At 42.8% G+C, this 16,946-nt stretch overlaps 1 protein-coding gene across 17 annotated transcripts in view; it reads right to left on the bottom strand.

The window, feature by feature from the left end:
• Window positions 1-606: 606 nt before the first annotated feature.
• PROM1 (prominin 1) overlaps window positions 607-16,946 on the bottom strand; it is a 154,486-nt gene continuing 138,146 nt past the window's right edge. For 7 of the 17 annotated variants that reach the window (XM_017958580.3, XM_017958583.3, XM_017958581.3 and 4 more), the window contains 6 exons: window positions 16,166-16,258; window positions 12,688-12,803; window positions 12,131-12,154; window positions 11,643-11,711; window positions 3,394-3,430; window positions 1,570-1,745 (listed from right to left, as the gene is read on the bottom strand). In XM_017958580.3, the coding sequence (XP_017814069.2) occupies window positions 3,418-3,430; window positions 11,643-11,711; window positions 12,131-12,154; window positions 12,688-12,803; window positions 16,166-16,258 (315 nt within the window). In that variant the 3' untranslated portion in view covers window positions 1,570-1,745; window positions 3,394-3,417. The other 10 variants (XM_017958588.3, XM_017958590.3, XM_031664704.1 and 7 more) reach the window with 5 other exon arrangements.

Here is a 16,946-nt window from a genome sequence, read left to right as displayed (position 1 = left end):
AAAAGGAAAAATTTTAAACTGCTGAAATAAAATGACTGTTACATTTTTCAAATAAAAAAAAAAAAAAAAAAAAAGAACTTTAGGACCATATCCTTCCACTGTGTTTGGTGATTTGAGATACTGAAAAATAAATAAATAAAAGTTGCAAGAGTGACACTAGGAGTACTAAGTTGGCTTGAATAACTTGAACTATTTAAATGGGCGATAGAAAAATCAGGTTTTCAAAAAATGGGAAGTTAGGAGATAATTTCCTCTGGAAGAATTATACACTACATAGTCTTGTTTAAATTGCAAGCCTCTTGTGTGTTGTTTTAAAGAAATTCATTTTTACTTGTGTATGTTTAGGAGTACATCAGGCAAAGCAGAGTTTGCCTATAGTTGGTATCCAATTGTGTGTATTGTGACCTGGACAGTTCCCTAAGAAATGATGACTTTAGATCTGAAGATCTAAAAAAAAAGCCCACTTTGACCTTGACCTTGAATTACTTCTGTATAATGGGCCTTTAATAATAAGTAATGGAATAAATTCACAAATAATATATGCCCAAATTTCATCATCTAACTTGTGAGTCGCTGGATCTACTCAAGGAAGCAACATACAGACCATGTTTTCCAAGTTCCTTTTTATTGAAACGAATCAGAACTGCAATCTGCACATGAAAAGACCTGGGGGAAAGCCTACATTTGGAATTTCATTATGTCAATGTTAAATTTTGTCTGACCAGTTTTTCATTGCTCATCACTTTTGATAATGACAGATCCAACATGAAAATCCTAAAGCAAATGGATATTTACCTTGTGCTTTCATGTAAATTTAGGGACCAAACTCAAAGGTTTCATCCATGCTGGACACCAAATCTAAGAATTGTGACAGGATCTTCTCATATTTCATTTTAGAACCCTTGATACTAGTCTGATGATATTCATGTTAGCTGCACTCCAATTCATGTTTATTCTAATGCAACAGAAAACTCTGTTAAACTGTACACTGTAATTGGCATCTGTTAAAACAACTCCACTTTTGAACGAACAGCACTTCTTTCTCTCAAGATCTCTCTCTCTCTTTTGAATTTGCAGATGGAGTTACGCAGGTTTCTCTAGGATTGCTTTTGCATGCCATTTCCAAATGGAACATGACCAATCTTTGATAAAGTATAATAGATAAAAATCTTTGTGCGAAGGATATGCTGTAGGTTTCACACACTTTTAGTGAAAATGGATTATTTTCAACAGCACCAAGAAGTCAATGGTGACTTATTCAGCTCACTTAGAAGAAAGTCCTATAATACTCATTTGTTTAAAAAACTCTGTGGTAACAAAAGGTATATACACCATTTACTGTACACAAAATGCATCTTTCCTGTAAACTGGTGTGTGTTTAGCACACTCCACACATGGCAATATGTTAGAACCTAGCCATCACATTTGATAAGAGTTTTGACAGAAATGCATCCAATGGGAACAAACACCCCATATGTTGTAGTGTCTAAATAGAAACTCAGTGTAAAAAAGTAAAAAACAAAAATAGACAGGGAGGGAGTCATCCTTGAATAGTGATGGACCATGGACTATAAACATGATTGTGTTCATTCTTAAAGCACTACCCAGAGACTAATGGCACCGTTTCCTTGGTGCCCGCCTGAGTCACTACGTTGCCACTGGCGTTCCTCCTGGATTTGGAAAGTCCTTGTAGACCCAGAAACTACCAAAAATCTGTGATCCTTTCCACTTTGAGTATCCTGATGCTGAAATGAAAGTTAAACACAATTTTAGAAATTGCTTTTGAATTAATAAAGAGAAAACCAAGAATGCATAATCCTAAAATGGTACCCACCAGGAGCCTAAGAACTAAGGAAAATATAAACTCGTTCAAGAGGCACAACAATATGTTTGTTGCAAAACAATTTGTTAAAATATAGCAATATAGAAAAAAACTTTGTGGTTTTTGTTTATTTATTTTATTATTATTATTATTATTATTATTTGAGAGGGAGTCTCACTCTGTCACCTAGGCTGGAGTGCAATGGTGCAATCTTGGCTCACTACAACCTCCGCCTCCCAGGTTCAAGTGATTCTCCTGCCTCAGCCTCCCAAGTAGCTGGGACTACAGGCACCTGCCACCATGCCAGGCTAATTTTTATATTTTTTAGTAGAGATAGGGTTTCGTCATGTTGGCCAGGCTGGTCTCGAACTCCTAATCCCAAGTGATCTGCCCACCTCAGCTTCTCAAAGTGCTGGGATTACAGGCATGAGCCACCACGCCCAGCCAGAAAAAAATTTTAAGTCTATAATACTCAAGGTATGTGGTTGGTACACAGATTTCTAGATTTTTGTTTGTTCGTTTGTTTTTTTAGAGATAGGGTCTCACTACATTTTCCAAGTTGGAGTGCATGAGTGTGTTGGCTCTTCACAGGTATAATCATGGTTCACTGCATCTTTGAACTCCTGGGCTCAAGCAATCCTTCTACCACCACCTCCCACCCCAGTAGCTGGGACTACAGTCAGGCACTACCATGCCTGGCTTACTTTTTACTCTAAAAAAACTTTTTTTCTTTTTTTTTCTGAGATGAAGTCTCACTCTGTTGCCCAGGCTGGAGTGCAGTGGTGCGATCTCGGCTCACTGCAACCTCTGCCTCCCAGGTTCAAGCGATTCTCCTGCCTCAGCCTTCTGAGTAGCTGAGATTACAGGCAGGATTACAGGGGCCTGCCACCACACCCGGCTAACTTTTTAAAGTAGAAACAGGGTTTCACCATGTTGGCCAGGCTGGTTTCCAACTCCTGACCTCAAGCGATCTACCCGCCTCGGCCTCCCATAGTGCTGGGATTACAGGTGTGAGCCACCGCGCCAGCCCTTATTTTTTTACTTAAAAAAAAAAAACTTATTTTTTAAAATATACACACATACTTACTCTGTGTGTGTGTGTGTATATACATATATAAATACACACACATTTATATAGCAATGTATGTATATACAGAGAAGGTCATTGTATCGTATCTATATATCCAGTCATCCCTCAGGATCCATGTGGGATTGGTTCCAGGACCCCTACACACATCCTCCAGCATACTGTGTATCATCTCTAGATTACTCATAATACCTAATACAATGTAAGTGTTATGTAAGTAGTTGTTATACTGTATTGTTTTTATTATTTTTATTTTTGTACTGTTATTTAAAAAACATTTTTTACAGTATTTTTAATCCACAGCTTGAATCCATGGATGTGGAACCTGCAGGTACAGAGGGTGGACTGGATATATAAAATCATCATGTGTAATATACTGACCTAGATTTCCCACTTAATGTATTAGGAATAGCTATGTTTTGATGTTCTAAAAACTAAAAACTATAGTCCTATAGATTCTCTTCAACGAAAGCATCAAACTTACCTCAAGCAATTTCAACATCAGCTATCAATGTGATGGGCTAAAAAACAAAAAAATAAAGAAATATAATACCCCCAGGAAAGCTGTGGGTGGTTTCATCACCTCTGTGCTAAGAAGCAGGTCTGTTACTAAAGGTACAGACGAATATAAACCACACCTCATAAAGTTTATCAAGAAGAATGTGTCCAACAAAACATTGGTTACTCTAGCTTCTGTTTGTATCACTTTTAAAAAGAGACTAGAAGATAAAGAGGATAAACAGACTATGACAGTTTATCATATAAATGATATGTGAATATCATATAAATGAATATTCACAATCTAAGGTTAAAAGTGTTAAGAGTCACTAAGAATACATGCTGAAGACAATAGACCAGCAGCAACACCGCAGTACACACCAGTCTACCACAGGAGTCTTTCTAAAGTCTGCTTCTAGGAGAGAAGCAAATGGAAGTTCCGCAGGGACCTTATTACAACTACAAATTCCTGGATGTAAGATCAGGCAGTGCATATGGCCTCTAAGTGGCTCTCCGGGTGAACCATCAACAGTAGCCCTAGTGTCCTCTAAAGTGACTCCGGGATAATGGCCTTGACAATCAAAAGGTATACGCCAGGGGAAGACTAGTGAACTCCATCTGGAAGGTCTGCAGTTTCAACTCGGGCACCACCCTCCCCAACTGTGACTTTGGGTGGATCACAACCCCCCTGAACCTACAGGATCCACCTTGCCTCACTCCAGTGCTGCATCAGACACATGAGGTTGGGGGAGGATGTGCACAGAGGACATCAGGGCACCTGCCAGGCAAGACATTCCTTCTAAAGTGTTTCACTTGAGAAAGTGCACATGCTTGGTTCTGTGTGCCTCTTCCTGCACTACTCTTTATGCTTTCGGTAAAGAAACAAACTCTTTATTGAAAGGGCTCAAAGGGCCCCCGGAAAAGGGTGCAAGCAGGGGCTGGTTCAATCTCTTGTTACTGTCCACCTCACCAGGACCTGGAGCTGAACATTATGAAGGACTGTAGGCTCTGGCAATCATTTCTAAAGAATATCTACATTTGCCTTACTGAGCAGAGGGATACTGCGCACACTAACAGGATCACTAGTTCTTCTCCTCTTGCCTAGCAGTGCCTCTCCCCCAGACAGTATATCCATCCTATCCTGGAAGAGATGGAACTCTGGAGACCTCAGAAGCAGGAAATGAGCGAAACAAACCAATTTAGGCAGCAGTCTGTTTTCTGCTGCTATAACAGAATATCAGAGACTGGGTAACTTACAAAGAAAAAGAAATAATGTTTTTTATAGTTCTGAAGGCCACGAAGTCCAAGAGCTTGGTGCTGGCATCTGGTGAGGGCTTTCATGCTGCATCATCCCATGGTGGAAGGGCAAATGAGTGCAAGAGACAGACAGGGAATGGGGTCCAGCTTCCTCCTTTTATCAGGAGCCCACTCCCATGATAATGGCATTAATCCATTTATGAAGGCAGAGCTCTCATGACCTATCCACCTGTCCAAGGTCTCGCCTATTAATATAGTCACAACGGCAATTAAATCTCAACATGAGTTTTGGAGGGGACAATGAAACTATAGCAAGTAACTAAAACTAATCCTGGAAGATCCTGATGTAAGAGAAACAAAGGGCGTTAGATGAGACCATAACTGGAAGACATTTTTCTTCAGGCCATTAGGATTTGGGCTCTGAATGATAACTTCCTGGGTGCCCGACACAATAAAGTAATAAAATAAAGAAGGCCAATGCATGACATCTGAGACTCTCCTGTCCCCAGAGTGGACATCACACACTGATGACAGCACTTTTGAGTCAGTCTGGATTAAACCTCCAGATTTCAATCAACACAGGGCTCTGGGCAACGTGATCAACAGAGAGAAGTTGGCCCAGGAGGTGGAATCTGTTTGTCACTGATGCACTATCCCTTCACAGAAAAAGGAAGGTCCTGGTCCCTGAAGAACCTAAAACATCACACAAGGGAAGGGGTTCCAAGCACCCAAGACCTATGCAGCCAGAACCTACCCAGGGGAAGGTCAGCTGCTGTTCATGTAGCATTCCCTGGGATCCACCTGCTTCCTCCTCCAGGCTGCAGAGGTACAGCCATGCGAACCCCTCCTACTTCTATCTAAGAATCTGGCCAAGCACAGTGGCTCATGCCTGTAATCTAGCACTTTGGGGTAGATCATTTGAGGTCAGGAGTTCAAGACCAGCCTGGCCAACAGAGCGAAACTCCATCTCTACTAACAACAGAAAAATTAGCTGAGCATGGTAGTGTGAGCCTGTAATCCCAGCTACTCAGGAGGTTGAAGCACAAGAATCGCTTGAACCCAGGAGGTGGAAGTTGCAGTGAGCTGAGATCACACCACTGCATTCCAGCCTGTGTGACAGAGTGAAACTGTGTCTCCAACAACAACAACAACAACAAAGAATCTACAACAGCACTCACAATGAACACCATCTGCAGCAGAACTAGCAAGAAGGTGGTTCACAGACATATTTTGTTGGGCCCCCATGGTATTTTTTTCCTCAACATTGTTTGCTAACATTAAAAAGGGTAATTTCATATTAAAATCAGATTTCTCTCCTTTTCAGATAAACTAGAGTTTCTAGCAACATTTGCCTCTTATTTGTTCCTCCTTCTGCCAATTTGGTAGTCTTCAGAGTGAAGACTGGGAAAAATAATCAAATTATTCTGTGGTCTTTCCACCTGTTTTGGGAATTTTTCTTTGTCCACCTGCCTTTGGGAGAATAGGAGAAATAGCTCAAATCTTAGCTTGGCCCTGGCTAGCTGTGGAGACCTGGGCATGGCCTACACGTCCCTGAGTCTACCTGCAAAAGACAGACAACAGGGAGGTGATGATAGCCAAAAGGGCCAATGTGAGGACTGTGCAGGATGAGGCAGGGTGGCCATCCTGCCCGGTTGCTGGGGCTACCGGACCAACACTGGTGTTCGGTTGTTCTCAAGCCTTTGTGGCCTCACATGGAGCAACTTTCTCTCTTGATCTCTGAAGTCAGAGCTAGACAGAGTAAGTTTACACACACACACTAGCAGGAGAAAGATCACAATCTGAGTGACCTCTAGTGATCCATGAAAGGCTAGGAAGAAGGTTTGGAAACGAGTCACTCATTATTTCCTGAAATGAAAATGCCTCCACTTGCTCTGGAGACTTTGTGTGGCAGACAGAAGCATCGTTGGAAAGAAAATCCAGGCTTACGTAGGTTTATATGAAAGTCTATTAACTTTTCCTTCAATCAAAAGCAAATAACCACAGACTGTATGTATAAGGGACTAATTACAGTATGTGTGTGTATACATGTGTGTGAGTGTTTAAGAAATAACAAAGATAAAAGAAAAGGGGAACAAAAAAAAAAACTAGTCCATGAAACTGAGTTTGCCACTCAGAAGCACCCCACTTTATGGTTCTTACTTAAGAGAATTCTCCTGGGAAACACTCCATGAAGCAATATTAGTTATCAAACTGCTCCACACTTGGTAAGTACTAACGTCCTGGTTTGCAGAAGGCTTTTCTTTCATTCTTACGTTAAAAAGAATTTTTTTTTTCATTTATAGAGACAGGGTGTTGCTATGTTGCCCAGGCTGGTTTTGAACTCCTGAGCTCAAGTGATCCTCCCTCCTCAGCCTCCCAAAGTGCTGGGATTAAAAGCGTGAGCCACCACATCAGCCAGAAGGCTTTTCTAAAATAGCCAAGCACCTTCTCTGTACACTGATCATTTGCCTCTTAAACCTAGCTTTGTCCTGAAATGCAGCCAACACCTGAAAACTGTTGGCGATAAACACTGGGGGAAAATCACAGTCTCAAGCCATGTGAAGGAGGCATCAATTCGAGTTCATTTGTACGACGGTATCACGAGGTGTCTGCTAATATCCATAGCCCAGTTGGTGTCATCGATGGAGGCTAAGTGGAGCTGGCTCAGCTAACAGATTAGAGCCACACTTAGTTATCTTCTGAATCACCTTTGGGTTCCCTCCATCGGAAATGCCAGGGTAATAAGAAAAGATTACGGTTTTTATAGTGAACCGCAAACCCTTAAATAAGGGCTCACTGTGGTCAAAGGGTGAATATTTTGCCTGGTTACCTCACTGAACCCTCACAACCCTATGCAAACAAGGCTCTTATTTTTATTTATTTATTTATTGAGACAGAGTCTCACTCTGTCGCCCGGGATGGAGTGCAGTGGTGCGATCTCAGCTCACTGAAACCTCTGCCTCCCGGGTTCAAGTGATTCTCTTGCCTTAGCCTCCCGAGTAGCTGGGATTACAGGTGCCTGCCACTACGCCCAGTTAATTTTTTGTATTTTTAGTAGAGATGGGGTTTCACCACGTTGGCCAGCGTGGTCTTGAACTCCTGACCTTGTGATTTGCCGGCCTTGGCTTCCCAAAATGCTGGGATTACAGCCGTGAGCCACGGCACCCAGCCTCAAAGCTTTTATTATTCCCCCCTTTTACAAGTGAGAAAACTGAGGCTCAAGGACATTAAATAGCACTTCCATAATGACACATGGAGGCAGAGCAAGGATCCACTCCAACTCAGACCCCGGGGACCTCTAGGAGGGTCTGGGTGGAAAAGAAAGGTGTCCCAATGTCCCTAGTTTCTGGGCTGTCATTTCCTAACCTTCTGCAAATAAACCAAATCAAAACTATGATTCTTCACTGACTGCCTGTAGACGGGCTGAACATCCAGGAGACTTGCCAGGGCTCCCACTGGAGGTGGGTGTGCAGGAAGGGAAACAAGTCTCAATTTAATTGTTACCATGAAAGGTGCTTCAGCGAAACTCACATACGGTGTCAGTCTTTGGGATTTTTCTCTTATTGAAACAAAACACTTCAACCTGCCCTTAGAGCTCTACTGTAGAACACAGAATATAGAAAGTAGAAAAAAATTCAAATGTACTGTGGACCGTTAAGGAAGGTCACCCAACATTAGTATATCCCTAGTCCCAGGCTTCACAGATGTGTGAAGTGCTAGGCCCTTCACAAGGACAAGTCCTTCCAATGTCTGTTGTAGTAAGAATGACCACAGAATCATCCTAAAGCTTCATTTATGTATCTAACAGAACGAAGGCATTTAATCTAGTTTGAATGTCAACGCTAACAGCCCAAGATGAAATGTTCATTAGCAAGTGAGAAGAGTGGCATTTCTCAACACTGGCTAGGGCTGTTTTCTAACATTTTCCTATTTTCCATCATTATCATGTCTTTTTTCTTGTGTAGCAAGTTAAATCCAAGAGTTAGCAAATCTTACGCTGTTCCAGCAATGTGGGTAAAAACTAGTAAATAAGGAGAGCCACAACAAGCTTCTTGAGCCTAGACAATTAAGTCTTTGACGCTATACACAGGACATCTGTGGCACTAAATAGGTGCTCGGTTATTCTCTTATTGATGCTAGAAATGGAAATCTACCCTCCTTTGTAGGAAAGGGCTCACGTGGTGGCGTAAGACAGAAGACAGCTGACGCCTGCCTATTTCCAGCACTCAGATCTGAAGCTGGGAATTAGCCAGAGTCCGGTTGGCTGTGATGATCATGCCTTAGTGACAAAGGTCTGTGGCAGTACTGGTGTGCGGAGAGGACCCTGGCATCTCAAAGGCTGTCTTGCCAGCTTGCACACTGACACCTCCCTTTCAATTGTGGGAGGATTTCTTGGATGCAGCACATTCATCCAGGCCCACCCGTGCATCTGCCTCTCAGGGAGCCATGGAGTTGTGCCTTCTAGATTCCCTTTTAAGAATGACTTGCCTCCAGCTGGGGGCAGCATGGCCAGCAGAGAACCTCCAGTTGTCAGAGCCTACCGCTCTGGGGGAAGATGGGGTGCAAAGGCTTAGCTGAGCCCAATGTGGGCAACTCCCTACAGGCCATGCTTGATCCAGAGCTCCTGACCAGCCGGGCCAAGGCTTGGGCAGGCCAACCTCAACTTCTCCCCCTTTCTTTCACAACCATGGATCCTCATAAACATCCTGCACTCCAAACTCCATTTCAGCACTGCTTCCAGAAAATCTGCCTGTGGCAACCTCCACCCAGGCTTGCGTCTCTCTCTAGCATCTTCCATGCAGCCTGGATGACTCTTCTTAGAACAGAGAGTACTTTCAGTGCCCTCACAACCAACAGGCAAGCACCAGGAAGCAATTCTACAAATTCAGAGTAGTCCTAGAAGATCCGATGTTAGGGCAACCGAGGTAATTGAGAACAGCTGTCCTCTGATCTTGAAAATCTCTGTCCATATATATAAGATACCCTCCAAGCATGCTACACCACGAAAAAGAAGGCGAGGACATTATGCAGGCAGCCGTGCTGTCTGCTATCCCCAGAGCATACCTGGCTAATTGATACTTAACTCTATCTTCAACTCTGTCACAATACAGCACTCTAGCCACCAAGCCTTGCATACTGGAAATATCAGATGAGATGAAGTCAATTTGCCATTTCAGAACTGTATTTATTTAGAGACGGAGTCTCCCTCTGTCACCCGGGCTGGAGTGCAGTGGCATGATCTCGGCTCACTGCAATCTCTGCCTCCCGGGTTCAAGCGATTCTCCTGCCTCAGCCTCCCGAGTAGCAGGGACTACGGGCGTGTGCCACCACATCTGGCTACTTTTTTGTGTTTTTAGTGGAGACAAAGTTTCACCGCGTTAGCCAGGATGGTCTTGATCTCCTGACCTCGTGATCCACCCACCTTGGCCTCCCAATGTGCTGGGATTACAGGCATGAGCCACCGTGCCTGACCGAGAACTTTATTTTTGTTATTATCACCATTTCTGCTCTCAGCTGAATGTGCACTCCTAAAATTCATACATTGAAATCATAATCACAGTGATGCTTTAGGTCATGAAGGCAGGGCCCTCATTAGTTTCTCATTAACGCCTTTAGAAAAGAGACTCCAAGGAGCCAGCCTGCCCTTTCCGCCATGTGAGGATTTGGCAAGACGACGCCACCTATGAGAAAGTGGTCCTTCACCGGACACGGAATCTGATGGCACCTTCGTCTTGTTTCCCTGCCTCCAGAACTGTGAGAAATAAACCCTGGTGTTTACAAGCTACCTAGTTTAAGGCATTTCGTTATAGCAGCTGGAATGCACTCAGGTAACTTCTCTTCCCCTAAATGGAAAATTATAATGAAAAGTTCTGAATTTTTTACAATGTTCCAAGTTTTAAGTCCAGGAAGCCACTTATCCTTCTGAAAGGACAAATTTTATGACTTTCTGGTTCTGTTCACCTTGAAATCTGACCAAGGTGCAGCATCAACTGTTATTAGGTAATATTGCTTAAGATAAGGATGTGCCTGACTGATGAGCAGCTTCTGGCCTGGGAGGCTCTAAATAGAAATACCTGGTGTGAAGCCAAAGCTGTGGGCTTCCCTGAATGTGGGCACTTTTAACTGGACGCCTCCCATGTGGAGCATGAGCCTTCTAAGGTGGATCCCCCCCATGCACCGTTAGACTCACGTTTTTGCATCTGAGACATCACTGTGCAGAGCAGGGCTCGGGGGAGCACTAGGGGGCCAGCTGCATGGGCATGGGAAGGACCACGCCCACTGAAGAGGACAGCCCACTGTGGCCCTGCTGCCCTGCACACTATGGCTCCACCTCTTCTGAGCAGATAGGTCCCTGGCTGACGTGTGGGTCTGAATTCTTAGTAGAGCCTCAGAAGAGGATTGACCTCTGGCAAGCAAAGCTCAGAGTTACCTGATATATAACATATCCAGAACCAGAGAAGCTCCTTACTTCTAGAGAACGTAAATTCATAAAGATTTTGGAGGAAGAATTGGGGTTCTTTTTCTGGTTGGTTACAGTTAATTTATTGGAAGGGAAAAAAGGAAGGAAGGAAGGAAGGAAGGAAGGAAGGAAGGAAGGAAGGAAGGAAGGAAGGAAGGAAGGAAGGAAGGAAGGAAGGGGCTTTGAAAACTGTAACTACTCAGTTTATTTGGTGCAGAGAAATTCTAAATGCAAGGTATGCATGCATTTAATCTGTAATGATCTACAACCATACATAGCATTTTAAGATGACACCAAATTTTAGTTGCTGAATAATTCCGTTGTTTAGAAATCTACTGAACATTTAAACTCATGGCATCATAGAACACTATGTAGAGCATGATTGGAGACTCGCATTGATAAAGTATCACACACAGAGAAGTGAAGGCATCAACAGCATGCAGAAAATTCAGTGCTGATATATAGGAGATGAGACGGTTTATCACAGAACAGGCATGCACTTCCAGACTTTGCTTTACCTTGTCATAACAGGATTGTGAATACCATATAAATGATCTTTATGATAACCATTATTACCATTTTCCATACTGTAACAAAAATAAATACACCAAAACACAATGTTATCTCTCAGATGAAGTATTTACATCATGGATTACAAAGACAATGTAATGGTCACGAAAAGTATGTAAAAATTTGTTAAATCTAAAAACAAGACAAATGAGTAGTTTACATTTTGCTCCTTTTAAATTTCAAAGACCAAATGACTACTTTATAGATTAATAAACTTAGCATATAAAACTTTCATTAATTCATGAAGTATTTCTTGAGCACCTTCCCTGTGCCAGCCCTCTTTTGAAGAGGCATTGCAATTTATTTTTGCCTGGACAGATCTGCTGTTTCTACGTAATTTTAAGATGCCAATAACTTAATGTTTAAGGTCCATTACATAATAATATAAACCTCCCCCATCCCATCTAAGAATATAGTTTTTTTAAAAAAGGCTTACTTTTTCATGGGTATAGTTTCAACACTATAAAATACAAAAAAGGGAGATAAAATTAATTTTTTTAATTATTATGAAAGCTCAGCAACTACATCCCCCAGATATTTACTCTAACACAGATACTGACAGTGCAAATTCAGGAGAGACCCACATTGAAAGATGGGCAAAGTGAAAAACGAGGCGTACACATTCACCAGACACAGAATGAGGGGCAGACTACAGAGCCAAAATGGAAAGTGTAAAAACAGTTATCATAAAGTGAAATGCCAGGTCCCCGAGAGAGAGGAACTGCAAACAAGAAATAAAAAGGCTGGTTAGGGAAGCTGAGAGGATTAAGCAAGAGGAAAAAGGCTGTTAAAACAAGTATAGAAAAATCAGTACCAAGAAAAAAAAAAAAAAATTCACCTGAATAGAAATGACCCAACTACTACTACTAAAAAAAAAAAAAAAAAAAAAAAAGAAGTCAAGTTTAATCTCATCAGAACTCATCTTTAGCAACTCGTTGAAGACAGCACCACCCAGGAAATGACCCCCATGTCTGTGGAAGGCCACATACTTACTCATCGTACACGTCCTCCGAATCCATTCGACGATAGTACTTAGCCAGTTTTACCGCAAAAATTAGAGCCGGAAGTAAAAATACAGTAGCTTTTCCTATGCCAAACCAAAACAAATTCTAGAAAAAAAAAAATCAGGAGAATTGAATGTTTGAAGATGGGAAATGGGAAAAACAGTTGCTCAGGGGATTTTTTTTTTTTTGGAAGTTTAAAAAATGAGCTGTCATTTTGTTCTTTAAAACAATTTGAGAATGTCATGTGGACCAAGCACTATGTGAAGTGTTACTCACATTGTTAGGATTCATTTCATCTTTCTAAAAACCTTAAGTAGATCCTAATATTATGTTTATTTTACAAAGGAGGAGCAGTAGCAGCAAGTGGCAAAGCCAGGATGCGAATCTAGGCCACTCTAACCCAACTTCTAACCACCCCCAACAGACTCTCTTTGTTGCCCGACTGTCCAGTAATCAGAGCATGGATGGCCAGCAGGTCTGAGTTTCAATCCTTCTTATGAGTTGTATTTTTTTTTTTTTTTTTGAGCCGGAGTCTCACTCTGTCCCCCAGGCTGGAGGGCAGTGGCGCGATCTCAGCTCACTGCAAGCTCTGCCTCCTGGGTTCACGCCATTCTCCTGCCTCAGCCTCCCGCTGGGACTACAGGCGTCTGCCACCATGCCTGGCTAATTTTTTGTATTTTTAGTAGAGATGGGGTTTCACCGTGTTAGCCAGGATGGTCTCGATCTCCTGACCTTGTGATCTGCCCTCCTCGGCCTCCCAGAGTGCTGGGATTACAGGCGTAAGCCACCGTGCCCGGCGAGTTGTTTGTTATTAAGATGACAAATTAACCCTTCTGGCTTTGGTCTGCATCTGAGCAGCTGAGATGCCTGCATCTTCATTCCATAACATTACTGTGTCAAGAAGTTAGAAGCAATGCTCACTGCATGCTAGGGTCTCAATGTTCCACATTTAATTTAACCAGTCTTGAAGGTACATAGAAGCTAGATGACCATGTTTTGTCTAAAGAGCAATGTTAAAGTATAATTTTTTAAATAGTTGCCAACATTTGTAGGTCACATTTCACACGTAAACCTGGATTTACATCTTTTCTTCAAAAATCTAAAGTTCCATCTCTTAACATTGAACCCTTGTTCCCACAAAGCAATAGTCTGGAAGTGGTTCTTCCTTCAAGGGGACATTTGTCCTCAGTGGTGACATAGTCCACACCACTCACATCTGCAAGGTGATATTCCAAATGATTTAACCTTATGGACAAACAATCAGGACCCATGCATAGATGTCATGGGCTAAATGCCACTCTGGCTAGCATCCTACACTTGGCCTGCTATGTAAATCTGCAACCTGCCAAGTTCCTATGTAAGTTCAAGTCTGACGATATCCCTGCCTTAAGATAATGCTGTCAGTAACACTAGAACGACTCTCCCCAGCCCACCATGAGGCCACATGCCACTTGGAAATAACACCTGCTTCACCCTCACAGCTTGACCCTGCATTTCTGCTTTGCTCCTGGCTGAGTTCAGAATTACAGAGGTGGCATCTCTTGGCTCTTAACTTCTAGTCAATTTGTTTTCCCTTCCCTCTATGGTCTGTTAGATTTCTATTTTCAACCTTGTCTTGAGAAGCTTTATAACTTTATAATGACCCTATCCTTTTTTCTGGAAGCTGCCTCAATCCTTTTGAGGACAACTGAGATACAAAATAAACATGTGAGCTAGTCCACAGTCTATCTGATTGACTAAATGGATGCCCAGAGCTCTTCCTTACGATGTAAACCCTCTGCTATACAGCTTCAGCCTATGATCTTCCTGAGCAGCCTCTAGGCCTCCCCTCTGTCCCTGGATCTATGGAGAGGCATCTGGTGCCTACGTGGTTCGACTGAATGGGGTGGGTGGTGGAGGCTGGACATAAAGAGAGGTCAATTCAGAATCAAGCAGGTTGGACTCCCCTAACGAAGGCTTCAGCCAAAGCTGACGGCAAGGGCCACCAAGCACAGGACAAAAAAGAGTAGTTCCTAGAGGAAGGAAGCATCCAGGAAGCAGGGCTCAGGTTGGGTCGGTGGCAGAATCCTTTTCACTCAGGCATGAAAGTCCCTCCAGCAGACAGATGGACAAGTGAATGAGGGAGATAGACAGACAGGGCAATAGGGATGAACTGTGACAGAGACAACAACTGATGCCACCTGACAACGCATCAGTGATACTCTGTGCCAGGTATTATGCCAGACAACAGGGGCACAGCCTTGAATGCGCTGGTGACTCATGGAGTGGAGAGTCTAGAGTGTGCTGGAGGGATGGGTCTTAATCAAAGAAACATATAAACATGTAATTGAACAGCAATAACAACTCTAAAGGAAAAGCATAGAGTTCTACAGGAATGAGGAAAACGGAACCCAACCTAGTTTGGGGAATCAGAAAAGTCTTCCTGGAAAAAAGACATGTTTGAGCTAAGATCTGAAGACTGAACTACAATAGTAGTGAATATTCATTGAACGTTGATGTTTCAACAGCGTGAAGGGCTTTACATGTGACCTCTCACTGAACCATCAAAGAGCCCCATGTAGGCGAGGAACTCAGAAAATTTCAGTAATTTTTCAAAGTCACAAAGTTCTGAAAATATAGAAGTGGAATTTTCATTCAGACTTCATGTTCTCCACCATTGTGTTACCAGACCTAGAGGAGTTAGGTCTTACAGTGGGGAGTGGGTAGGTGGAAAGGGGAAGAGGAGAGAGAAAGAGAAGGGTGGTGTGTGCCCATCTCCAGTCCAGGCAGAAGAAACGGCATGTGCATGGGCCCTAAGGTGAGGAAACTGAGATGTATTTGACAAAGTGAAAGCAGATGAGTGTGTCTGGAGCACAGAAAGAAAGGCAGGCAGGCAGAGAGCACACAGTGAGATCTGGAATGGGGAGGCCCAGCCATGCAGGGCCTAGTGTGATGACCTATGAAGGATCCTGATCTTTAGATAACAACGGGAAGCCACTGAGGTGCTTTCAGCAGAGGGAGAGGATCCGCTCACAGAGAGTTAGCGTCTATTGAGGAGGGAACAGAGCTGAGGATTAAGCCTGATTAACTGGAACTTGCCATCCTGATAGTCACATTTCCAAGGCTTTTTAATGACAAATGAAGTTTGGTGCAACTTTGGGGTTGTATATGTAGTTGTACTGAGTATTCTTTTGAAGATTAGAAATCTGCACACCCGTGACTGTCTTTCTGATTATTCTGAACTAATAGGAGTTTTCTCCCTGCAGGTTTCCTGACTGGTAAATATAATCCTGGTAAGGAAAAAAGATAACCGCCCAGAATTTTGCCTTTTCTAGTCTATTAGCATATTAATACATTGATCAAAATGTTGCATTTTAGGTTTTGGATTCCCTCAAGCAGAAAACATTATTAAAGTGTATATCACAATTCAGAAAAACAACCAAAGATGATGGATTCATTGCGTCTTCTTTTGAAAGATGAAATCTTACCAGAGGGTCGATAATGTAGCTACACAGAAAGACATCAACAGCAGTATCTAGAGCGGTGGCCACAGGTTTGCAGGATGCCACTTTCTCACTGATCTAGGGGGGTGGAAACACAGGCAAACTTTGAGCCGCATCCACAAAAATCCACAGGAATGAGACGTGCCATTTACTTTTGACTTGGTGTCACAAAAAGGATCTCTATGTCCTCCAAGACAGGGGTCCCCAACCCCTGGACCACAGACTGATACCAGCTAGTAGTACCAGTCCGTGGCCTGTTAGGAACCGGGCTCCACAGCAGGAAGTGAGCGGTGGGTGAGCAAGCAAAGCTTCACCTATATTCCGCCTCTAATGTAGCAGCATTAGTTTCTCATAGGAGCATGAACCTTATTGTGGAACTGCATATGCGAGGGATCTAGATTGTGCTCCTTATGAGAATCTAATGCCTGATGATCTGTCATTGTCTCCCATCACTCCCACATAGAACCATCTAGTTGCAGGAAAACAAGCTCAGGGCTCCCACTGATTCCACATTATGGTGAGTTGCACTTATTTCATTATATATTACAATGTATTAATAATAGAAATAAAGTGCACAATAAATGTAATGCCCTTGAATCATCCCGAAACTACCACTGCCCCCAGTCTGTGGATAAAACTGTCTTCCACTAAACCAGTCCCTGGTGCCAAAAAGGTTGGGGACTGCTGCTCTAAAACATGGAACTGACGGCTGATGTGCATGGATGAGTTCTGCATATACAGTTACGGTTGGCCCTCCATATCCCTG

Source organism: Papio anubis, chromosome 3, assembly GCF_008728515.1.
Source record: "Papio anubis isolate 15944 chromosome 3, Panubis1.0, whole genome shotgun sequence".
Classification (NCBI taxonomy): Eukaryota; Metazoa; Chordata; class Mammalia; order Primates; family Cercopithecidae; genus Papio; species Papio anubis.
Note: the sequence above shows the minus strand (reverse complement) of the source record. Positions and strands in the feature narration are given on the sequence as shown.